General features: G+C 41.8%; 1 protein-coding gene across 2 annotated transcripts in view; it reads right to left on the minus strand.

Annotated features, from left to right (window-relative positions):
• SHROOM2 (shroom family member 2) overlaps positions 1–17437 on the minus strand; it is a 127743-nt gene that overhangs the window by 15414 nt on the left and 94892 nt on the right. For both annotated transcript variants that reach the window (XM_065856265.2, XM_065856258.2), the window contains exon 6: positions 2381–3139. In XM_065856265.2, the coding sequence (XP_065712337.1) occupies positions 2381–3139 (759 nt within the window). The remainder of the gene's footprint in view (positions 1–2380; positions 3140–17437) is intronic.

Raw genomic sequence — 17437 nt, forward strand, 5'->3', positions numbered from 1 at the left:
GCTCTGCGGACATGCTTTGACATACTAATCCAATTTTGGGCAGGTTTTCCAGCCCATGCTGAATGCCTCCCACCACTCCCATTCTGTTGGAGTGTTTCCATTCAAGGAGACTGTCATTTTCAAGTGCTTGCTCCTGTGTCTGCCACTCAGCCCCAGCTCCCTGCCTGGCTGCAGCAGCACGGGAGGCAGCCCTGCCACTGCTCCAGACCCTTTCTTTTGCTGGCTTTTAAATAAAGCCCACGCCCTTCGGACTCCACCAGACTGTGAAAAGGAACACATTTTTGAGTTTGGGGGAAATACAAGATGCATGCATAAGTGCGTGTAGGGCAACTGCAAAAGAAGCGAGATGGCTGCAATTCTTTACCTAAAATGCCTGGTATTTGTTTTGAGAATCTGAGTACATTCATTCCTCTCAGCCTAGTAAAAGATTTTCAGATATGCAAGGCATGATCATGTCAACTGATTTCAGACGGAGCAAGGACAGTTCAGCACCAGGTGCTTCAGAAATTCTGTTTCTGCAGTCACTATCCTCCTGATTTCTGAAGGGTTTCCATTTGTGGAACTGTGGCATGAGATTTGGATTTGCAAAAACTCTGCATGTGGCTATTAAGAAGCTTGACTCCAATCACAAGCGCAGTTACTCCTTGACCTGAGTGTATGTTTACTGGAAATTTATCGATGCACATCTACCGATGCACTCTTTTAATCTTTCGTTTGCTAAACAGTCATCTTTGGAAATAGTTGGGTTCTGTACAACACCAATATTTCCCCACACTACACTGTTCTACCTAAAACACTGTAGGAAACCCTATACACTCAGTTTATCCTGTTGATAAGCATGACACCTTTCTTAAAGAAGAGTAAACAGCTATATGCTGACACCATCAAACACAAGCTGCCCACAGCATGCAAACTGGCATGTCCAAAAGCTCATATGCAAGGAGCCAACAGAAGTAATAAACCAAATCTAATTAATTGGATATTAAGATAACTCTACCCGACATATTTTGCTTGTATGAAATAAACCCCATACGGTAAATACCATATGGAAAGTACGGAGGTATAGCCCGCATGTCTTTCCTTTTTTGCCATATCTGTTTTGTTAAATAGAGGATAATATTTATGCACAAACAAGAGCTGTCTCAGATTAAGTATTTTAAATGTCAACAAGATTTTCAGGGTTAAATGTATTATCATTCAGATACGTGCACGTAATTAGGCACGCCTCAGTGCTCACTTCAAAATTAAAGCTTAGTGAAAAAAGAAGGATGAATACTATTAGCTTTCTATGCATTCTTACTATCTATGCATAAAGCAATACAGTGAGGAAGTTACCACTGTCATCTACCTTTGCACATAGATGCTAGAAGTGCAATGTCATGTGAACCCTCATGGTAAACTGCATTATTACTTAATCTTAAAAACACTGCAGGATGAAATATATTTTTTTTCCTCTGGTTACAAGAGGAAAAAAATCACGGCATGTTTAGGAAAAGAAGTGATTCATGTTTTCTATGTCATAAGGCACACTGGAGAACTGCATGATTGCGTCTTTTCAACCATTTACATTAGAGCAAAACTATTCCAACTGCTGCTGCTCAGAGAAGTAACCTCTGCATTCATTCAGCTCAGAGGTTTTAATTCTTTAACCATGAGCTATAGTGCTGAAGGATTTACGAAAACTAAGATTCCTGAGCTTCCTGGAAGAGTTTGTTCTCTTGTGCGAGAATAACCTTTTATGATGCTAGCAGCATACGACAGACACAGCAATCAATTGATTTCAGTCAGTTTGTCTAACTGAGTTTATCCAGCCTGGGAAAGGATTGATGTTCGCCTGCTGAATCTTCAGCACATCTCACCACAAGCAGTGCTGTGGACCCCTCCACAGACTACCTGGAGTGTCATCTTTCATTGTAAAAGCAACATGAAACCAGTCATGATTTGTCAGTGTCTGTGTACACTTTCAACACAGATGTTCTCACAAAGAATACAGCTTCCCTTCCCACTTCTGCTTTGTCCCTACATTGATTTGTATTCATACACAGACTTGGGTGGGGGAATGATGACATTCTGATTTTGCCCAGACTCACAGTGGAAAATTCATTTGAATTAATTCCTTTCATTTTCTACTAACTACCAGCTGGGACACCTGAGCAGCATCAGTCAACTAAAAGAAACCACAGACCAGTAAAAGGACTCTTCGATGGCACCAACTGGAATTTCACACAAGTCTGAGGCCTCTTTAGGACATGCTGGGATGGCTCATGCTTAATGAAACAAAAGAATGTGCTTTTAGTATAGGAAATGAACAGTCAACCATTAATAAGGTCTAACTGGGCAAGCAATGTTAATAAAATAGTACAGGAGTTACATCTAGTACCTGGCTGGGTTATCATCCTGTACGGACACAGGAGGTTTATCAGTGAGCTTCTGTGGTGCAAACTGAGGAGAAGGGGACCTTGATGTCTCCATGGCAGGTTTTTGAAGATACCGGTATTTGGAAGATAATACAGACTCAGACCTAAGGTGCGTTTTTTCTTCTAAGTGCTGACAAACATTCTCCGTGGATGAGGTTTGCTGGAGCTGCTGTGGATTAGCACTCTTCAGTTTTCCATTGAAAGCTGCAGGACTTTGACAGAGAGAGGAGCGACTGGCAAATACTTCAGTGGAGCTGGGGGATGAGGACGGAAAGGGCTGGCTGGGTACTACCAGCAGGGATTCGGAAGAGGTGCCGAGCAATGGTGCAGAATTATCTTGTTGCCTGTACTTATCTCTTGTAGGTGGTGGTGGCCTCTGAGGAGCAGGTCCACGCTTCTTGTTCAGCAACGTTGGCTCTACCCTATGGTTTTCCTCTCCTTTGCCCTGGGACAGACAGGAGTGGTTCTTGTTCAAGGTCTGTGGCTCAGAGCAGGGCGGATGAGGCAGGCTGCGATCCTTGCTCTTCTCATTCACGTTTTCCTGAGAGTATCTGTAATCACTCGGCAATGTTCCAGACCTGCCCCGGCTCTCGTGAGGCAGAATCGGAGGCTCTCGCACATGCAAAGGTCTGACAGATGCCTTCCACTTGTGACCTAAATGCTGGTCCAGCTGATCCCTCCTCTCCCGTGGGTTTTCCCTCAGGGCCCCTGTGTCAGCTTGCCTAGAGAGAAGAACATGTTGTTAGTACATTGCTGATTTATTCCCGTCGGTGTGAGGCCACTGCACCGACCTGGGAAGCCTGAACCCTGAGATCACATCCAACACTTAACACCAACTCTTCCCACCTATGGTAACTGTACAGCACAAAAACATCCTCTCATGTATGGACACACCCACTGTACCTAATCTAATGTGATGAGTCAAAGCATCACATCAGGCTAAATTGGGGTTTGGGGTGCCACAGGATGGTACACAACCTTCAGGTAATCCAGGGTGCTGCAATGTGCACAGCACAGCCAAAGGCACAGCACATCTCCAGCACCGATGTACGTGGCACAGCCAAATGGGCAAATATGTTTCCTTCTGCTCTGGTAGCAAGTAAAACTGTCTTTTGTTTCAGAGTCAGCAATGAAGTGTGGAAAACAAGCTTTTTCTCTACATGCAACCTTAACACTTCAGTGCCATTTTAAATGTGAACTGAATACCATGAACTTTAATTTTGAATTTGGAGATCGAATTTTTGCATAGCTGGTGAAAAATGAAATGAATGCAAACAAAATGTTTGCTGTAACTAAAAAACTGGGTAAAGGAAAATTAGTATCTCCTGAAAAAAAGGTAGAAAAGGAAATTTAGAAAGGACAGTATTTTTCAGTCAGGTTTATTTTAAACTTGACCTTTTTTTGCCCTGTCAGCACATATGACAAACAATGGCCAAAAAGGCCTTATCTTGGAAGTATTTTGGGGTTTATTCTAATTTTACACTCTCTATTTCTCTAGCCAGGAAACAGGCTTTCGCAGTTCCAGGCTTGTGCTTTGCCACAAGACATGTAGTTCATTTGTTTTCACCAACTGAAAACAAATTGGGAAAGAAACAGAAGGCAGAAAAAAAATAGTATACCTCTGAAGCCCCGAGAGGAGACAGGTTTACTCTCTGCTTAAAGGAGGCTCAAGAGACACTGTGAGTTTAGAAAAGAAGCTGCAACAGAGAAGTAAAAGGCCTCAGAGAGCTGCTAATATAATTTATGCTATTGACAGCGCTGGTCTCTGTATTTTGAAGCAGTAAGCCTGTAGACATGCATTGCCCAAGCTTTCTTTCCAGGGGACTGTGAAAGAGGCATCTTTCCCAGCTTATTTGTAAAGTGAGGTTAACTTGAATTTTCATTGTAAACAGGTTATTAACATTACTGTACCACTTTTGAGAATGAGTCTATAGACTGTTTACACCAGTGTGTATGAAAATTAACTTTGAGATGAAAGCACAACTTTGAGATGAAAGCACATAAAGTAAGTAACAGGTTACTGTCCTCTAAAAATTCAGGAAGAAAAAAAAATTGGAGCAATCACACACTACTATTTAAATGAAATTATAATGAATCTTTAAAGTGAAGTATTGTGAGAAGACAACTGATTAGATGTGGGTTCTACTTTCACACTTGTACAATGGAACTACATGCAAAATTATTGTTTTTGAGTCCTTAGATATGTGATGTTTTAGGACTTACAAAAGAAAGTTCTAAAAAAACCCTGGACATTGTCGTTAACTGCCTAACATATAGGATTTTTATTAAGTGTACCTCACACTGATTTTTACATGTCAGTAATAAAATAGCATTGTACTTCCAAGAGATATGGCTTCTGCAGAGTTGAATTCCCGCACAGTTATGTACACAATCTCTCTCTCTCTTATGTGAATTGTTAAATTTTAATATTCAATTTTAATGGGGAAAATTTCAATTTAACACGAATGAGGAGCTGAATACTGCCTAAACTCAGATCTCTTCATATTGAACTTAACAAAGAATAGTTGGATCAGACAACTTCAAGTTATCTGACAAATTCAGAGTTGATTCTGCTCTACAAAACAGTATTTATTGACTCCTACTTTAACACTAGACAAAGGACAGTTTTGGTAAGTAAATTGATGTATGGCCAGAAAGACCAATGCTACTCAGATTTGGTTACACAGCATCTCTAGAATCAGCTGGTTTTCCCTGGTGAGTTCAATGTAAGCAGAACCAGGACTGTATTAACAAATAGTTCCACTAATTTTAATGGAAATATTTACCAAATGAAGACTGCTGGGCTAAGTACAAAACACTGTGTTTAAATCAGCATTTTTCATTGTCTAGATAACACATGTAGAGCACAATTTTGCCCCAGTTAACCTGTGACAAAAAATTCTTCAGGCCTCCCTATTAATCTTCACATACATAAGCCATAATGTAAGGCAGTGTAACAGCTGCACTTAGGTGCACAGAAGAACCAAGGGCATGGCACAAAATGTCACAAAAACATGAATCACATGCACCACCTCAGCCAGTTTGCAAAGTATACATTGAACTTCGCATGCACGTCAGGAGTGGGTGTGCTGGTGGAAGCAAACAGGACAGAGGATGCCACCGATCTGACACGTTTACATATCCAAAGCACGTAACTAAATTTGTTTAATATTACCCTGGCTCAAAAGCAATGACTGCTTTAGTAGTCCTGTCACCTTCTAAAATAGAGTAACAGGAAATAAAGAATCACAGCATGGAGAAATGTAGAGACGCTACATTTGCAGACATGGAGATAAAATTCAGATATTACAACCATGCCCTCAGACAGCTTCCACAAAATTGATCAAGCATTTTGCAGTGCCAGGAAATGGGTTTGAGGAAAGGTGGCTACATTTAACACTGAGGGTAGTTTGCATTCAGTGTGAATGGGTTCCTCATGCAAAACATGCTTATCACATTATTTTGGAGAGATTTGAGCTTACTGTTCAGAAAGGAGGAAAAGAAAGCAAGCTTCAAGCCCCAGGAGAACACAGTGGCAAGAACCTGCAAAGGTGGTACATTATTATCAATACCAAGAAGTCCACTAAGCTATTTTAAATCTCTCAGTGCTCCATGTAAGGACATGTCCACAATAACAGCTGGTTCAGAAATGAGGCCCATAGGATTATACTGGGATAAGGTACCACTGAAAGGAACTCCTCATTTATAACCAAACATCACAAAGTGAGAGAGATAGAACAGTCATCTGGAAAGAAGAAAATTGACTTAATTACCACTTTCATTCTAGATAACAAACCAGCCATGATCAAAAACGTTGAACTCATAAGTTATCTTCAAAACCCAAAGGTCACCTATCCCCATGGTACAACACTGCAACTCTCCAAATCCAAGAGCCTTCCTGATGCCACAGAACTGTGAAAGCTCACACTGCGTTGTTCCCCATCCCTTGTGACTGACAGACAACTTACATCACCCACTTAACCTGAACTGCAAAAGCAGCATCCATCAACAGACTTACGTTGTTGATATCAAGTGCTACACAGGAAGGGCGAGTCTAGTACAGGCAGCTAACAGGAGCCTTTTCTACTGTATGTGCTTTGGGTATTGAAGATATATAAAAGGAATTAAGTGTGAGAATCTAAATGGTGGGGGGCAGAAACCCAAAATATGCTTCTGAATGAAAAGAAGAAATTGATTCACTACAAAAATGAGTTCTGCATGTTTTCGAGAAGTTCTCCTTTAGAAGCTGGCTCAGCTGTCCCAAGGAGGCAGCTGGGTGAGCTCAGGAAGAGCTGTGCTCCCTGCCTTGCACCTTCCACAGAATGGCCGTAGCCACCCAACACCACCACCTACCACCATGGGGGTGGAAATGTCTATCTCCATAACGGCACTTGAGTATTTTCTACCCAGATGGACAAGTGCATCTCTCTATTTCCTTCTGGCTCTGTCACCTCAAGGGTGTATGTGCTCAAGACTGAAATGTAAAGGCTAAGGAAACACTAAACTGGGGAAATCAGCCTTCTCTCCGCAGTCTGGACACCCCCAGATCCCACAGCAGTAACACAACAGGATATTCTAACAATCTAGAGACAGGTAACAGTAATGTAAACTCTTACATGCAAGTTAAACTATGGAGAGCTATATATACACATACACGCACATGTTAATAGCAGCCTGCCAGTGTAGTTAATGAGCGATTACCAAAATGAATCATTACATATAGATGCCTATCAGAAGGATAACATTTTTTGGTTGCCATAAAAAACAACCCCAAACCACTTCCTTCATTTGCCCCATGCTAAGCATTTTACTCGATCTGGACAGAGCAGTAGAATGATCTGATTGAATGTTATACCTCAGAGTAAATGAAAATCACTTCGATCAACTCAGCGTGTCTGATTTTTATCTGTCCGATTTACAGTTTATTGAGAACACTTCAGGCCAAACTAAACAGTGCCCCAAGACGCTCCAACTTTAAAATCCCAGAATAGATAAGCTTTGCAAAAATGCATTAGCCAACATTTGAAAAATGCATCAGCCGACATTTGAAAAATGCATCGTTTGTTTAAGACCTGACCTCTGTGCAAAAGTTTCACCATAAAACATAAAAGCATAGTTATGTAAGCAATGTCTCCTGCACTAACTTACTGGCAAAAGAGAGCAAATGGAGTGGCTGTTTCTGATTTAGCTTAAATTCCTTCTCAAAAGCTACAAGCTACACTGGAAAAAGGCCTTCATACCTGAGTAAGACTCCTCCATAAGAGACCTCACCCTACAATAACAACAGCCCCCTCATAATTAAGGCCACAGTTTTGCAGTCCCTTTAAACTGATCTAAATGCAGGTATTTTGCCAGAAGAGGCAGTTTCCTTCTTAGTGCGCTCTGATTATGTCTTCCTGCTCTCCATTGTGATAGCTGTAGGAATTACACAGCCCCACAGGAAACTGGATCAAGGAACTGACCTGGCTCAAGCCAGATAATTATGTGGCTTAAAGCAACTGTGAAACAGTCTGCCTATGCCAAACCCCTGTTTACAGGCAGAGCCCTTGTCTTTATGCTACTTTTTCAGCTGTTAACTTTATGTGCTGAAACTATGTGTTCATTGTGTATTTGCCTGGCACTTGGCACAGCAGGATCCAAAAGCACTGGCAACAGTCTGCAAATAAAGAGGAGTTTCTTTTAGCCAGTATAGTTCTGCTTGAGACTACAATGGGATACTACAAAGTTAGAACAGGATCACACAGGGTAAGATTTTTCAAAATTTAATCTAAGTTTGAGGTCTAATACCACATTATAATCCATACTGATATGGTCAATGCAATCTAATAGATTCAGTTCACCCTGATGTAATCTCTACAAGCAAATCATGCATTGGTTTCACTGACTAGGTGATCAGTTTAGTCACCCAAACAGGTGTCTTACACCATTTTAGAAACTTTAAAAATTAAAAGGCATCAGTTCACCTAAGAGGTGGAAGCTGGAAGCCAAGTGGGACACTCTGGGCTATCTCAGAGGTCTCACCAGACACTTGTGTTTTGCCAACTGAACCAAGCCCAAGACCTGTATGGATTATAACTTGAGTCAGCACTTCACTCACATGCACGCATCTTTCTTCTATCAGGTACCTAAATCCTCATCTGAGTCCCACATGCCTTTTCTTTCAGAGGCTCCAGGACCCCAAAGGTTTTGAAACCCTCAGACTGGTTTTACTGTTGTAATGCCAAGGAGACACTGACACCAGAGCACCACAACTTTCACATCCAGTACAAGGGCAATTATATTACCAGGGGTCCATGAGCGCTGCATCTGAGCCAGTATAGCATGCACTATCCACCATGTAGTGACACATGGGAGCATAATCCAAAGACAGCAAATGAGAACTTGGACTACAAAACTACTTAGAAACCTTTAAAGACAAATGCACAGAATAAAGGATCCTCCAGAAAACAGATAGTTTAATCACCATGATGACTGTACCATAATGGCCACTTCAGGAACAGGCACGGTCATAGGTAAGAAGTAGACCTGCTCATTGCCTTGGTCTGAAGGGACAGATGATGGCAACCAGCATCACAGAAGCACAACTGAAGCAAATGGTCTTAAAACTGAAGCATGTGTTAAGACAAAAAGAATAATACATGCTGAATAATGACAGAATGTGGAAAAGAAAAGGGAGGGGAAAAAGGGAGGGGAAAAAGGGAGGGGAAAAAGGGAGGGGAAAAAGGGAGGGGAAAAAGGGAGGGGAAAAAGGGAGGGGAAAAAGGGAGGGGAAAAAGGGAGGGGAAAAAGGGAGGGGAAAAAGGGAGGGGAAAAAGGGAGGGGAAAAAGGGAGGGGAAGAAGGGAGGGGAAAAAGGGAGGGGAAAAAGGGAGGGGAAAAAGGGAGGGGAAAAAGGGAGGGGAAAAAAGGGAAGGGGAGGGAGGGGAAGGAAGGGGAAGGGAGGAGGGGGAGGGAAAAGGGAGGGAAAGAGGGAGGGGAAAAAGGGAGGGGAGAGAGGGGAAAAGGGAGGGGAAGGAAGGGGAGAGGAAGGGGAAGGAGGGAGGGGAAAGGGAGGGGAAAAAGGGAAGGGGGAAGGAAGGGGGGGGAAGGGGAAGGGAGGGGAAAAAGGGAGGGGAAAAAGGGAGGGGAAAAGGGGAGGGGAAAGAGGGAAGGGAGGGAGAAAGGGGAGGGGAAAAAGGGGGAGGGAAGGAGGGAAGGGAGAGGGAAAAAGGGAGGGGAAGAGGGAAGGGGAGGGGAAGGAGGGGAAAAAGGGAGGGGGAGGGAAAAGGGGGAGGGAAAAAGGGAGGGGAAAAAGGGAGGGGGAAAAAGGGAGGGGAAAAAGGGAGGGGAAAAAGGGAGGGGAAAAAGGGAGGGGAAAAAGGGGAAGGGAAAAAGGGAAGGGAGGGAGGGGAAGGAAAGAGGGAAGGGAAAAAGGGAGGGGAAAAAGGGAGGGGAAAAAGGGAGGGGAAAAAGGGAGGGGAAAAAGGGAGGGGAAAAAGGGAGGGGAAAAAGGGAGGGGAAAAAGGGAGGGAAAAAGGGAGGGGAAAAAGGGAGGGGAAAAAGGGAGGGGAAAAAGGGAGGGGAAAAAGGGAGGGGAAAAAGGGAGGGGAAAAAGGGAGGGGAAAAAGGGAGGGGAAAAAGGGAGGGGAAAAAGGGAGGGGAAAAAGGGAGGGGAAAAAGGGAGGGGAAAAAGGGAGGGGAAAAAGGGAGGGGAAAAAGGGAGGGCAACTGAAAGTTCAAAACCAGCAGATATTTCACAAAGTATACCCCATGGCACATCATTGTTACCACATTGTTACTACAACCCATTTATCATGATATGAGTCTTGGTTTTCCCGTTCTGCCTCAGAATGTGCCTGTTAACATTATCTGTGCCTTGATGGCAGCTATCTGTTTAGTCTGTCACACTAAATAAGAGCTTAGTTGTTGCATCCAATGTGATAAAGCAAAATGTCACTCCAGCTTAACAACCCTTGCTTTATCACCTGGCTTTATCACAGAATGAAATATGATAACAGATGCTGCTCGCCAGTCTGTCGATCTCTCCTGTCCTGCCTGCACAGCAACACACACAGCAATAGGGTTTCATCTCACATTCTTTCCCCTTCTAAAAATGTTGCTTCTCTTCCCATGAAAATCACAAATTTGTAACAGACCCACTCTAATTCTGCAGTACATAAGCAAATACATGTTGATGGATGAAATGTAGGCCAGTCAATCATGGGTAACAGCACAATGCATAGGCCCACAATAAATATCAAATCTCATTAAAATTAAATTTCTTAAACCAGCATAGAGGCCTTTATGCAGAAGGGTGAAATCCTGTGGGAAAGAGCAGAGGGAGGGATGTTTTTCCTTAGTTCAGAAAATAAAAGCCCCTCCTCCATTCTACTGCACATCAAAAATCAATGATTAAAAAAATAACCTTTACTGCTGTATTGTTACTTGCTTTATCTATTGCATGCCTGTTCTAGCACACAGGGGATTGCCTGCACGAAATTAAAATGACTTTACTCACTTAAGTCAACCAGATGATGTGTTCTGTACTTAAACACTGAATTCAATCATCAGAATATCCCAACAGTATAACAAGAGCCATCATATTACACAAATGGCAACCATTGCAGAGACAAAAGACAATACTTTCCAATAGTGCTAACGAGGAATTCACAGTCACGGTAAAAAAAACTCAAAGAAAAATGGTTGTTTTATTAATTTACTAGAACAAAAAACAACCCTGCATTCCAGTTGCTGCTCCTTTGATTTTCTTTTATATCTAGACTATTTTCTTTTCTGATATGCTGTTGCTATATTCTTGTTGCTATTACTACCAAAACCAGCTGTTTGCAGCTGAACAAAAATTCGGTAACAAATGCTATAAAATGAAACACTGTGAATAATATCTGGGTCACCTGGGTTTCTCAGGCAAACACCAATTCATCTCTAAAGGAAAAAAAAATCCACAACCCAAAACCAGTTATTTAAATTAATTATCATGCATATGCACCCACTTCAATAGCCATCTTTTCACTCAGAGCCACACTCACCGTTTGCTTCCAATAGTCACATCCAGTCCTGTCACATTCCCAGCTAATATCTCCTGCTGCTATGGAAAAGCTCTCGGTGCGAGCCTGCGCTGCAGGGAACAGGCTGGCCAGGAAAATGACAGGATGCAAAAGCTCTCGCACCACCCCTGGCCGAGAGGAACCCCGAGCCTGGCACCCCGAGCCACAACAGCGGCACTGCAGCCCTCAGTCCAGAAAACAAAATATTTTCGAAAGGCACTGCCTTCTAATTCCAGTGTGCGTGATGCCAACTGTGAAAACAAAAGCTGCTAAAAACGGCGTGCGTGTGCGAGCACATGCACACAGAGCATCCTAGCTCGAATTAACTCATGTTTTCCCCCCTGTTCTCCGAATCTATCTGCAAACAGAGCAGTCGGTTATGCTAAGTAAAACAAAATTCTGTACCAAGCATTGCATCCTTCCTAATTTGCTACTGTAGCTTCTGCTGATAGGGACAGAAGACACAGCCTATACTCAAAGACACCAGAGAACAAAAGAAATACTGTATGAATTAATCCTGCAAATTTCTGTTCAGAACTGACAGAAATAGGTAATCCAGGCACATGCCTCTAGCCATTTCTCTTGCACTTTAACACTAAAGACAAGACAATCTTACCGGGATTTACAGCTGTTTACCCATATTCACTGGATACGCGAGCTTTGCATCCTGGCAAATGTGGCAGTCAGTTTGAAAGCCTTGCAGAACTGAATCTGTCTCAACCTCTGCGTCTCATTTACTGTAACACAGAGGATTTTCAAAGCCATGCCTCACAACAGCTGGCTTGTTTTTGCCTGCTTCCCATGATTGACAAGTTCATACAAGCTCCTTCAACTTTAACCTTGATAAGTGAAGGCTTGGTCTGTATTGTATGTTACATCATCAGAAACTTCTGACCTCAGGGAAAAGATCTCAGAGACTTCAAAGCTCTTCCCTTCCCCCTCTCCCACCGCCTGGATTTGGTTATTAAAAAAAAATATATATTTTAAAAGTCCTTTTATTTTTTAAGGGGTTTTCCTTTCATTCGTGAAAATCATGATCTGCATTTCAACAACAGTTCCACAAGTGTTAAATATTTAAAATTATTTTAAAAGATCAGCATGCTACCAGGCTCCTTCCTGAACAATGTTCAAATAAGCAAGTCTTTAATTTTGGAGAAGAGTCTTGATCAACAGCCCTCCAGCTTGAATTTTTTTGCATGCATTGTGTGCACAGGCGCTGTCTCTTGCAGGAGATTCTGCAGGGAAGGAACAAAATGCTTTCATGTTGTATGAGCAAATTACCACCCCCACGCTCCATCTTTAGAAACCAAAGGCATCATGGCCTTCATCAGGGCAAAGCTCAAGCTCCTTTCAGTTCTTATATAAGAACACATTAAAGACTTAATAAAGCAACTGTGGATGAGGTTTTAATATGTATTAAAAGATCATTTTAAAGATGACCACTCCAAGAGCAAAATGTTACCTAAACTGCACGTGAAAATCACATACAGTGGTCAGATATTATGATACAGCACTGATATCCAGTTAATTCCCTCCCCGAATGTTTTCTATCTCCCAAAGCTGTCTATTTGATTTCAAGACAGAAAGAGAATGACTTCAAGAAAACTCACCTGTTTACCTAATACAACACAATTGCTTAACTGACTGCAGCAAGTCTGTTTGTCCCAGGCAGACAAATGGAAGTTGTGGCTGTTACTTTTTAGCACAAGGCTTTACTCAAATTTGTTGGCATAAACAGCCTGCTGCGTGATAGCAAATCACAATCCATGTTGCCTAAGGGCTTATAGCAGAAGGTGAAGGTTTCACAGGCTAGCTTTTAGTGCCAGAACACTGTAAAGCCACTCCACACATTAAAAATATGTGAACTGCTGCACTGAGGAGACAAATCAGTCACCTAGTTCCAAAGATGGATTTCATCAAGTCACTTAGGGGAAAATAAAATCTACAATGCATCAGCATATGACGATGCTTTTATGAGTATAACCACTGGAGACTATCTTAGACTACCTCTAATCTCCCTACTCAACTGTTACCATTAAAATAGCCACAAGAACACAGCTGGATTTCAAGAGGTGCAACAAAAACTTAAGTTTTTAGATAGTTTTCATTCAAATCCTCTTTCACGGAACGCAGTAAAACCAAATGAGAACACAATAAATAACCCAAGCTTACAAAGTTATCTCTGTTTCTCTCTCTGTGAACTTTTTTGTGTGCCATCCCTCTCACCTGCCCCCAATTTCAGTACCTTCAGAATCACAGCTCCGACTTCTTGTAGCTTCTCACACTTGGAAACACTTACTTTTTGGGGGAGGGGAGGAAACCTTCCGTAAGAAGCCACCACTTTCCAACACTTCCTTTTATCAGACCACAGTGGCCTCACATACCCCTAGCTGTCACTGCAGGCACAGTGGAGAACAGATGTGCCAGCAGCAGCTAAGCAAAAGAAACTTCACTTGGTAATAAGAAGCTGAAAGTAGAAAAAAGGGGATATGTGAGGCGGGGTAGCTACCTTCAAGTTTAGAAACCGGGCTTCAAAATCCACCCAGCAGAGGCAGAGGGAGAAGCCATACTTTCAAGGGTGTGGGGAATGAGCAAATTGGTTGGGGGAGAAGTGGCTACGTTACTGTAGTGTAGTATAAACCAAGCTTTGAAGCCAGTCCAGCACCAGCTTAATGAGACCCAGCAGCTGCTGGTGAGCCAGAGCGGAGCATCGCACCAACCTGTCGGACATGTGCCTGACAGCTGCGGGGCTCAGCACTGCTGGGAGCCACCAACGGGAGTGCAATGGCAGGAGCCTGAGAGGTTTGGCCCCCTCATCTAACCACAATCCATCCTATATCACAAAATAACGCATTTGGGATGCTCTGGAAGAACTGCGTGTCTCTGAGCTCAAGCAACCAGAAAGTTTCAAAATGGACAACAGGAGGGAAAAGACTCCAAGTGGGACAATTCATCAGCTGACTCCTGTCTTGATCCTGACGTATGAGAAGAATCTGGCTCAAGTCTGTGCTACTTGAAGAGCTACCCTGTGCCAGTGGCCATATGTATGTGGATTAATCATTCTTGAAAGATCAAGAATCCACATGGTGACATTCAATTTTGAAAAGGGCATTTACATACATGAGGAATATTTTTAAAAGGAACATGCCAGATGGTTTAATGTTAAGAGATAACATGCGACAGAAGATACAATATATGAAAAATGGAGAAGAGGCATAGCACCTACCAAAAACCCCAGCGGACCACCCTTTTCCCTCCCCTCTCTCTCTGTCCCCTCCAAAGGCTGGATTAAACAGTGATTAAAAGAACATCCAGAGAATTGAAGTCTTACCCAAATGAGGTAGCTCCAAAACTATTCTAACAAAACAGATACATAAACACAGAAAAAAAAAATAAAAAGCAGAGGTACAAATTCTTAGAGGTGTTAGAGCAAAACAGAAAAAAAAAAAAAGGAAAAAGAAAAAAATTAAAAGAAAAACAAAACAGCAATCCTTTTCCAAACACAGGTATGTGCCAGACAGATTATAGGGCCAAAAAGAATACAGAGAAAATAAGGTCACAGAAGAAAATTAACATATATCTATAACAGTCTATGAGGGAATTCTTCTGAGATGCTGTCCACCATTAAGTGGGTAGTCATGAGTTACCTGGACTATATGATAATCACCTGAAACTCCCCTAGGAAATCACTGAAATAGCAGCTGTGATGCACAGCTACCCATTCATCTGATGCTTGGGCAACTGCTTGAACAAAGTGACACATGCAGTGTCTGGGGGTGGAAGGTGTGAGGGTGTTGAAGCCAGAGAACGAGAGAAAAAAAGCAAGAGTTAAAAAAATATGCATTATGAATCTGTAGAATTTCAGAACCATAAACTTAACATCTAAATTAAATCAACAGGTCAACCTGGTATTCTACGATTCTTTGAAATCACATGAAGAGATTTAGTAGCTGTACTAACAAGCATGTTAAAGCAAGAAAGAATCATTTGCGCTCATGCAGAAAAGCCACGTCTCAGATGCATTACTGTTCTTAGGAAGAGACACTACGTATGAGGACAACAATGATCTGGATGACTATTTTGATTTTTAGAAGATCCTAATAAAACAATGTATGTATATATTTGTTCTCACCAGAGGCTCTTAAAAACTTCACCACCACGAGACAAAGTCTTCACTTGCATCATCGCATGACTAACAGAACTGGTTATCTAGATGATTTACAAAAGGGGTGAAAAAGAAGGTAGCAACACTTGCTGCCGTGAGGTAATTACTCTGAGTAGCAAAGACATAAGCCAAGGATTTCCTAGCATTGAGTGAATGGGCCATAAAACAGATGAAATTCAGATTTAATGAATGCAAAGTGAATCCACAGAATAGCTTGTCCTATACCTCAGCAACATATACAATGATGTATAACTGATGTTATTGGTATGCAGAAGGAAAAGCTGGATTTTTGCAGGCTGTTCTATCAATGTATCATCTCTGTACTCCATAGCAGAAAAAAAAAAAAAAAGTCAAGATAAAGGAAACATGTTACTTAATGAATTCGTAGTGCACCCTAATTTTGTTGCAGTTCTCCCATTGCTCCAAAAGGAACATATGGGAACGTGAAAAGACACAGAAAATCAGACTGCAGAAAGCCATACAACAGCCTTCACAGAGGAGACACCCCACCCACTCCCCACAGAAGAGATGCTTTTCCTCACAATGCATCAGGACAAAAAGCTATGCATGCCAAAAGCCAATGTGGGTCCAAAACCAGTTCGACACTTTTCTGAAAGAAAAATTTACCATGGGCTGCTTACCACAAATGCTTTGGGTTGCAGGTTTTAGCTGCAGATCAGCAGCAGCTGGGTAAGGACACCCACCAGCACAGTTCCCTGTTTGCCTTGGTTTTGTTTTCTCCCAGCATCTGCTACTGTTTAGTCAGAGAAAGGAAACCTGCTTCCGTAGAACTTAAGCCTGCCCTAGCATGACTGTTCTTAAAAATCAACTTCCATCAACTTCCTTCATGTGTCTGTGATTCGTGTGTCTCAAAGTGTGATATTTATTTAGCTGTTATTAGTCAGTCACACAGACCTGAACACTGGAAAGACACAGGTTCATGGCAATGAAACCTGTACTAATTAAGAGTATTTACAGAAATCTAAGGGAGAGGAAAGGTGGCAGGGGACTCTTAACACATGAATAGATGCTGCTGGACTTTATCTTGTTTCTTGCCTCTATATGCATGAGAAGAGCCACAGAAGTGTTTCCACAGTTTCAGACAAAATATAAACTTTTAAAACAGCCCAAGACTGTACTGCATCATCCATTAGTGTCCGCATGATACACACAGTAACATCATTGGCAAAAAAAGTGGTCCAATAGATGCCGATTTCCATATCTTAATGAAAAAATAAATGCTAATGTAAATAGAAAGGGCTTCAGCAGCTCAAGTTTTTGAAGTCTTTGTTAACATCTAAGAGCCTGTGAGGATGCATGCTGGCTCTCCTGTGCTTCCTCCCGATGATGACAAATAGCCGCACACAGCTTGCTGGAAAGGTAAAACAGTCATTTTTTTTATTTCTAACTTCAGGCAAGAAGGCATTTTCACATGTAAATTCATTATCATTAGGAATTCAGATATCTGAAGCATTACTTCAACCAAGCTGGTAGGTTTTGGGTGCATGAAAAATGTTTTCTTCTCCCTTTAAATGAATCATTAATCTCCCTCAAGAAAGAGCGTTTAAACCTTTGTAACAGTCCTTATCATACTTAAATTGATTTTAAAGAGAGAACACTTCACTTTACCAGTTCTTGAATAAAATGAATCTAGAAATTGATAGCACACTGCACATTAGACAAAGTAATCATGCACATTTTGCAGTTTATTTCCTACAAAATACTTGTTAGGTCATTCTGTACTTAGCAAACTGATAGGAAATATTTCTTTCTTTTAGGAGGAATTTATGCGAAAATTGACAACCATTGTAG

This window comes from Patagioenas fasciata, chromosome 1 (genome assembly GCF_037038585.1).
Source record: "Patagioenas fasciata isolate bPatFas1 chromosome 1, bPatFas1.hap1, whole genome shotgun sequence".
In the NCBI taxonomy this organism is placed as follows: Eukaryota; Metazoa; Chordata; class Aves; order Columbiformes; family Columbidae; genus Patagioenas; species Patagioenas fasciata.